The sequence below is a fragment of the Mastomys coucha genome, unplaced genomic scaffold (assembly GCF_008632895.1).
Source record: "Mastomys coucha isolate ucsf_1 unplaced genomic scaffold, UCSF_Mcou_1 pScaffold11, whole genome shotgun sequence".
Taxonomy (NCBI): Eukaryota; Metazoa; Chordata; class Mammalia; order Rodentia; family Muridae; genus Mastomys; species Mastomys coucha.
Window position 1 is genome coordinate 2,549,600 of NW_022196893.1, and position 8,824 is coordinate 2,558,423.

General features: G+C 42.9%; 1 protein-coding gene and 1 long non-coding RNA gene across 5 annotated transcripts in view; one reads left to right on the forward strand and one right to left on the reverse strand.

Annotated features, from left to right (window-relative positions):
• The window catches only part of Col22a1 (collagen type XXII alpha 1 chain), a 248,131-nt gene that overhangs the window by 12,505 nt on the left and 226,802 nt on the right, over positions 1-8,824 (reverse strand). The window contains exons 56-59 of the mRNA XM_031345491.1: positions 5,167-5,220; positions 3,767-3,838; positions 2,043-2,078; positions 152-196 (exon numbers count right to left, since the gene is read on the reverse strand). Coding sequence (XP_031201351.1) covers positions 152-196; positions 2,043-2,078; positions 3,767-3,838; positions 5,167-5,220 — 207 coding nt within the window. The remainder of the gene's footprint in view (positions 1-151; positions 197-2,042; positions 2,079-3,766; positions 3,839-5,166; positions 5,221-8,824) is intronic.
• LOC116073526 overlaps positions 1-8,824 on the forward strand; it is a 66,279-nt gene that overhangs the window by 10,586 nt on the left and 46,869 nt on the right. The gene's annotated exons all lie outside the window — the stretch shown is intronic.

Genomic DNA, 8,824 nt, shown 5'->3' on the forward strand with positions numbered 1-8,824 from the left:
AACCCTACTGTGTGAAGGGCTTGAGATTCTTTTTCATGAAAAGTAATAACAGAAGACAGCAGTCAAGGTTGGAGTACTTATTAACTGCCATTAATAAATTCTGACCTTGCAACTATGAGGTCACCTCAGATGGCTGCACATCCCCACTTACCCTCTCTCCTTTGGATCCTGGCTCTCCAGGCTTCCCAGGAGCACCCTGCAATGAGATAAGAGGACAGTAGTCACTTTACCACTGCTATCTATGCCTCCATCTATGCCTCCATCTTTGCCTTTCCTCTACATAGGACTTCCTGGAGGAAAGGGATGCTGGAGAAACAAAGATCCCCACCTACCTCACCCCTACCCCTAAATCTTATACCGGGTCAGTCTGGATGTCAAGCCTCTCCCTCTTCATTCCTTTACTCCTGCCCTTGCCCATTCTTAACCTGGGACAACATGAGCCAATGGTATGGCTTCTTTGATGTCTTCCTCTGCTTCTCTGAAAAAACATGACTCTCCTTTGAACTCATTGTCCTTGCTTACTAGGTTAAGTTGGAGGCAAATGCCTCCTCTCCCAGTTCTGAAAGTTGTTCCTAGACTCACAGCCTGATACAAAGGTAGGTATGGGTATACCAATTTTGGTATACAGCAAACAGTTTTGCTTTCTATAATAGAATCACATGAAGGTCCCATAGTAATTCCAGGAGGAAAAAAAAATACACATGACATTGGATGAATGGCTCTGGAGGGCAGAGCAAAGAGGACGCTTCAGTGATTAAACAATTGATCTCTGTCAAGCAGGTCACATTTGAAAGAGAATGTGGATTGGGTTAGAGAAGATTAGCCAGGTCTAATTAGCCTGAATTTTATTCTGGAGGGCAATGTAGATAGAGGTAAAGAGAACTCATGTAGGAAGCAACCCAACTGAGAGCTCACAGAGTTGTTGCAACCTTCAGAAATGGAAGTGGGGGCATTATTGCCTACAACTTAACCTGGTAAGTAAGAACAATGATTGGTCAGCAAGTGAGGTTCAGGAGGGGGTCTAGTAAGTGATAAGGTATGTCTAGGCCAAAAGCACAGGGTACTTAGACTTGGAATATTTGATCCAGCTTCAAGGAAGGTAACCTCTTATAACAGTAGCCCAAAGGCAAACAGTGGCAAGGGTGTTGTCTTTCAAGGCAAGAGTGCAGGCTTTGATACCCATGTAAGCAATTTCCCTAAAAGTCTTTTCTTCACATCCTTCATTCTATTAATTTACCCCCAAACACATCTGGCGCCTTCTCTGAGCTAGGTTCATGTGCTTAGTTAGACAGGACAGAGCAGATGATCAACAGATCAGGTCAACAATTGTTTTCATCTGCTGGTCTACAGAGAAAGAGAAGGAATGGTAGGTGAAAGTACACACACACACACAGAGAGAGAGAGAGGGAGAGAGGGAGAGAGAGAGAGATGGAGAGAGAGAGAGAGAAAGGGAGACAGGGAGAGGGAGAGAAAGAGACAGGGAGAGGGAGAGAGAGAGAGAGAACTGAAAACCAATTAAGTATTTAATTTCGAGATCAGAGTGGATGCAGCTGACAGGAGGAGAGAGAGAACTCAGAAGAACAAGGGTGCCTCAGGAGCTATTTGCACTATCATGGGAAAGCACAGTTGTAGTCTGAACTGTACAGTGGCATAAAATGTTGATCTCCAGGTGCTGTAGAAGGTCACGGCTGGACAGAGGCAACCATTAGGGAAGTTACTACAATGGTCCTTGCAAGAAAGAATTTTGAGCTGGGCAGAATCCATTCTGAAGAACTGAGAGGCACCACAATGAAAAGTTGGAAGATTTTGCTGACACAAGGATGCTGAAGGGTGGCTGAGGAGATATGTCCACCTACCTGGTGTCCTGTCGACTGTAAAGCTTTTGACAAGTCTTTTAAACTAAAATGCAAAGCCACAGTCCAGAAAGCACACTGACACTGGTGGAGGAGTTTTGATAAGCTCAGGGCTTGCTTCTTAGCCCATCTGTGGTTCCCACAGGAAAGGTCTACCAAGGAGAAAGGGCAGTGTTGAGAAATACTTGCCTCCTTTCCTGGGGCTCCTATCTCTCCTGCTTCTCCCTGTAAAATGAACATGAGGTCAGTGGGACTCAATAGCACCATCCAGGGCACGTGAATCTTCATGGCAGATGTTTCATTTATCACGTTCCAGAAAAGACAGCAGTCAGTGATCCAGATAGTCTACCTTTCAAGACCATCCCTCCCACTTGCAGCCTTCTCGTCAGTGCATGCAGGAAAAAGTAAAGAATTGCCACACAATATAAGAAACCCTCTGTTTATGGGCTCTTTGTCAGTGGGGTCAACATGTCTCTACTAGATAGGTCTTAAGAAGCCAGATTTATCAGTTGTCTCACGGGAGGGAGGCCACTCTTATCATCGGAGGACAATGTGTTAAGATGCCAATAAGATGGTGGAATCCAACATTAAATTGGTTCCTTTGTTGACTGGATATATGCTATTAATGACTTCCTTGCTAATCCCTTAAATTCATTGTGTCTTAATTTATTCATCTATAAATTAAGAGGAATCACTTCACCCATGTCATATGTTACCATGATACTTATTTTAACTGAGATAGGTAAAGTACAGTGACTAGCATGTAGTAAAGCTAGAGAACTGATCTGTTTCTATGATTAAGGCTTAACTTTTGAAAAACATAGGTACTTGGCTGCTCAGTGGTAGCCAAATTATAAACAAGCACTGGAAAAGAGAGCAATTGAGTAATCCAAGGAAGTAAATGGACAAGCTATATATATCTTGGACCACAGATCAGAAGTGGAGAACAGTGGACCTGATACCAGGGAGAAAGGATGGATCCAGCTCTCTTGGTGGTCACATGAAAAGGGCAGAATCCTCTGCTATATATGTCGCAGGAGCCATGGATCAGCAGTGGCAAAGGGGAAGGGGATAGGTTGGAGGATTCATGGGGGAAAGACTGGGAAGAGGGATAAAATATAAACAAATAAATTTAATAAATTTTTAAAAAGAAATAAAAAAGAAAAGGGCAGAATAAAACTAGAGGGGGTATTCAGGATTATGGGACCATTTTCCATCTTGAGATGTCACACAGAACCCCTACTATCCAGGGTACAGGCCAGGGTCTGAAGAACAATTCATGGCTTCGGTGTGGCTATGAATGAGTCCTCATTACCCCTTTAACAGCTTCAATATACTCTAGAAGGTCGAGTCTAGAGACCAAGACTAAAGCTCCAGATGGGTACAAATGTACACTGTGGCTTCGAATCTATCACCCACATGGTCTGAAACTTGCTCATTTTTATAATCATTATAAGATAAGCATCCTTCAAGCTTCAAGGCCATTATGGTCAGTGTTATCCACCACAAACACCTGCAGAGAACATCACAGTCACCTGGACTTATTGATTACTACAATGGGCTGGGTGTTACCACAGTCCTTTATGTGGATTCTCACATGTAATACATAGAGGTGAATGATGCGGTCATACCACTTGAGTGGTCATACCAATGATAGCCACCATACAGAGATGTTAAATGAGCTTCCTAAGGCCTTATAATCAGAGTACTGGGCTTTGGAATCCCATGCAAATGCCAAGTATGAGTTCTTTATGGCCTCCTAAACCATGATGCACTTTGACCCCATACCATCTCATCACAGCCTGAAAAAAAAAAAAAAATGGCCCTTAAGACATGAGTTGGCAAGGACAGTAGTGAAACTCAAGGTTACACCTAGAGCCAAGCATCTTGGCATCATTAGGTCCTCTGCTTACCGGAGGCCCACGGGGACCCTGAAACCCTGGAAGTCCTGGGCTGCCACTTTCTCCTTTGTTTCCCTTTTGGCCCTATGAAGGAAAAACAGGGAATCACTTAAAACAGGTGTCAAGTACAACCAGATTCAGAAACTTGATGACATTCCCAAGCTATGGAATGCTGAAATCCCTACCCCTTCCCTGAATTGGAGACAGGGTGGGTCAGAAAGAGACATGGAGTCTGTGAAGCTTGGTATTATGACCGAGGAACAGAGAAGGAAGATGGACAGAGGGGCAGGGGTGGGGAAAGTCAGTCTCCACTGACAGAGAGCAGCCTTTCCATTCAAGCAGTGACATCTAAGAATGCATCCTTAGAAACAACACGTATATCTAGATGTGTGCAGCATCTTTGAGGTGGGACGTTGTTTCCTATGACACTGTTAAGAATCCTGGTGTGGTGGTTGCAGCCTTTGGAGGAAGTGTTTGAGCCTAATAATGGCTTAGCTTTTCACAAAGTGTTCCCTCTTGGGCTAACTTCTCCCCTGGGTAGATCTACCCTCAGGGTCCATCCCTACCATGTATACTTTGTTTCAGTAGGAATGACAGATCCTAAATTGGAGTTCCTGATAGAGATTACTAAAATTGTCATACACTCATTGTAGTTGTCCCTGGACCAATGGGATAGTCTCTACCAGTGTGACTGGGCATCCTGAGATTTGTGGATTTCTGGTCACTTTGAATTCTATCTGGAAATTATCTAGAAAACACTGGCTAGCTCAGTGTCCTGGACATTTATAAATGGCATTTCATATTTGCAAGTGGCTCCTGAATAGATGGCAATCAAGCAAATAAAAATATAAGCAGACTAGGCAAGAATGAAATCCATACCCAGACTTCAACCTACTGAAGCCCAGAATCCACTGAAGAACCATCTTGCCCATTATGTTTCCTCACTGACTTTGCACGAACCTCAGATCCAGAATCTAGTCAGTGCCTAGAAATCTACCTGCCATATTCTTTTCAATACCTACCACTGATTTTTTTTTTTTATTCTCCACCCATCACTGCCATCTTTATTCCCATTCTTACCCTGCACCACCATTCCCTGATGTGGTCAAGGATTGCTTGGTCTGACCCTACATTTTATTTCCTTCATTTGACACTCACAGTGAAACCTTACTGTACATCTTTGACATTGAATAGTTGGAGGTGTCCAAGTTTCAGACAGAAGAGATTGAGAAATGTAGTCAAGTGTATGGAAAACTTTTAAAGCTGCATACCCAGATTCTCTGGCTTTTGGACTATATGTACCATTAAAAAATGGATCCACTCTCCAGGGCTTTCCATGATGGAGAGAAAAATCACCTGTAACATGGGACCCTTGCCCTGAAACCATTAGGAAGCTGGCGATGAATACTCACTGGGGCTCCTGGACGGCCAGGGTCTCCTGGAGATCCAGGTGATCCACTGCTGCCCTGGTAGGAGAAATAGAAATGTTTACCCTGCCAGTACTCTGTGCCAGGGAATCACCAGGCAGGGCACTGGTGCAAACTCAACTGCAGGTGGACAACTTAATTACCCAGGCTATTCTCACTCAGGCTGCCATGGTTCTCTGAAAACCACTTCATCTTGCAGAGGATGTTTTTCAACTTGTAAAAGGAGCCTATGATATTTAATTCATAACATTATTATGGAATTAAATGAGTCCGTGGGCATGAAAAGGCCTAACTCAGTGACTGGTGCCCACAGAACCACACAGTAAATGAGAGCAAGACCATCCTTCATTCATTCTTCAACTTGTAGGCTGGGCTGTGAAAAATACAAGCATAAAACGCAACACAACTCAGGAATAGCTGCGTAAATCATAAGGCTTGCCTAAGGAAGCAGGTATGCATGCTTTTCTCAATGCTCCTCTAGATCATTACTTCAATCCCAATGAATACATGAAAGTACAAAGACACAGGAGGCCAGGGTAAACACTGTCATGTACTGTCATGCAGTTGGAAACTGAAAGGATCCATTACCACGGGTTCTACGACAAACTGCCTTGAACATTCTCTAACTTGATAGTTATAATTTTGGCAAATACTTCTCAGTAAGACTTTACACAGTGGAATTCTCCTGTAATCTCAGCCATTCTGGGGAAATGACAAAGGGGATCAGGAATTTAAATGTCAGGCTCAGCTGACCTAGTGAGTTAGAAGTCTGCCTTGGCTTTGTGATGCCATTCATCAAACATAACGCACACACATACACACACACACACACACACACACACACACACAAAGATCCATTATAGAGGATATATCAGGAAGCCGGATAATTCTCCTAGCTACCCTTGTTCTAATCACAAATAAATCCCTATTGCCAAAAATGCACACCTAAGGCTCAGCAACTTCTGCCAACCAGACTTCCCACAGTATGCTTTCTCTCTGTGCTCAACTTACATCTCTGCCATGAGTCTGTGACTTGTGGCTCTTATATCCCCAGCATCTAGTAAATGGCCAACACTGAGGTTCTCTGTATAATAAAAAGACCAAGAATATCACAGAGATTCATTCAGTCAGTGTTAATCCTGGAAATGCAAGATTTGAATGATGTCTCATAACTGAGTTGCGTATTCATGAAGGTGCCAACATCCTCAAAACCTGATATAGTCCACAGCCTTCAGCTGACCCTGCCCAGGTTCCTCTTATATTACATACCAATTCCCCTTATACATCATTCACTTCTCACACCATATGCAAATGTCATCACTATTTTACATGTAGAAAAACAGAAGCACACAAATGTTAAGCCACACACCCAAGAGAAGTAAAAAAACTGAGTTGTGAGCTTAGTACTAAGCCCATCCCATACTTCACTGCCCTTGTTACAGTGGCTTGTAGGTCAGTTACCAGAAACACAACCTCTGTCTTTTCCATAAAATGTGCCTATGAGACCATGGGTATTCAAGCACCTCATCTCACCAGATGCAATCAGAAACCATGTAATATATATAACCTTATTTAATAAGGAAATAGAGGCACAGAGAAAGTCCAGGTTCTGTCTGGGATCTCAGCTAGTGAATGCAGAAATGGAGGCCCATGAGCATTAGTTCTGACTGACAGGCATACTCAGACCTTCTAGTGAGCACTGCCTGCTGCCCCTCCCTATACTCCTTCCACCCACCAACCCATCTGTGTCTCTCTAAAAATATGTACTTTAGCTCATCCCTATGGAAATGATATCTCTCCTGCTTTTCCCTGTAGTCCCCCTCTCTGCCTTTGCAGAAGGAGGAGGGTCAGCAGACATTAGCACATGGTGCCAACACTAGTTTTGGTGTCCACCTGTTCCCTTGAAATTGGTTGGGTCCTTCCTGAGTTACAGAATCACATTCTATCTATCTACCTCTTTCTATCTGTCTACATCTATCTATCTCTATCTGTCTATTGATTGATCAATTTTCTATCTATCTATCTATCTATCTATCTATCTATCTATCTATCTATCTATCTATCTATCTATCATCTGCCAATAAGAAGCCCCTCTAGGTACTATGCTGCTCATGAATGAAGGCTATTGTCATCTTCCCAAGCTTGTGATCTCTAAACTCCTGTTTCAAGCTACTTCCTGCAGGACAGAGTTTCTGCAAGACAATCTAGTTCATAGACACTTAAGGTAAGGTCTTAAATTTCAGACTGTTGGTCTAGACTGATTAAATCTAAAGCTAGCTCAATTGCTGACTAGCTGTGTGACCTTGGGTGAACTAGGGGCATCTCTGCATCTTCATTTCTTGTCTTTGCTTTGACAGATTCATAACATAGTTTCATAACTCAGAAGTCTTGGGAGAAAACTGAATGAGATCTATGTTTCATGCAGTGAACTATTCTACATTTCTTTGAAGTCAGTGGCTCTGAGATAGTAATCATGCGAGCTTTTCATATCCCTGTGTGATTATAGATTTTAAAGAGAGAAAAAAATGATCATTTGTGGTTACATAAACATCTACAGTCACCACAACATGAATAAAATCAATCTGTAAATATGATCATACATAAGAGTTATGGCACACACAAGCCTGATAGACCATGTGTCTAACAGTGGCCCTGGAAGAATGCAGCAGAGCTAAAAAGTTCATGATTCTGAGTGACATCATATCCATCCCATTGTCACAGCATAGGACATCACTTAGACATTAGCAGTAGCACTGAGGCAACCAAACTACAGCAATGGATGTAAAGAAATTACAAGCTCTGGATGGCCTTTCCTTCAGTCTCTGCTCTACATTTTATCTCCATTATTTGCTCCTGTGAGGATTCTGTTCTTCTAAGAAGAACTGGAACACCCACACTTTAGTCTTCTTCTTCTTGAGCTTCATGTGGTCTGTGAATTGCATCTTGGTTATTTGGAGATTTGAGGCTAATACCCACTTATCAGTGAGTGCATACCATGTGTGTTGCCAAGAAGTGTATGCTGAAAGGAGACTGATATGGCTGTCTCCTGAGAGGCTCTGCCAGAGCCTTACAAATACAGAGGCGGATGCTCACAGCCAACCATTGGACTGAGCGTGGGGTCCCCAATAAAGCAGTTAGAGAAAGGACTGAAGGAGTTGAGGGGGTTTGCAACTCCATAGGAAGAACAAAATCAACCAACCAGACCCCCCAGAGCTCCCAGGGACTAAAGCCATCAACAAAGGAGTACACATGGCCCCAGCTGCATATAAAGCAGAGGATGGCTTTGTCATGCATCAATAGGAGGAAAGGTCTTTGGTCCTATGAAGGCTCGATAGATACCCCAGTGTAGGGGAATTGAGGGAAGGGAGGTAAGAGTGGGTGGGTAGGTGGAGGAACACCCTCATAAAAGCAGGGGGAGGTAGGAAGGGGTAGGGGGTTCTTGGATGGTGGGGAACCGGGAAAGGGGATAACATTTGAAATGTAATAAAGAAAATATCCAATAAAAAAGAAAAAAGAGAGATCAAAGCAAAAAGAAAGAAAGAAAGAAGGAAAGAAAGAAAGAAAGAATGAATGAAAAAAAGAACAAAAGAAAGAAAGAAAGAAAGAAAGAAAGAAAGAAAGAAAGAAAGAAAGAAAGAAAGAA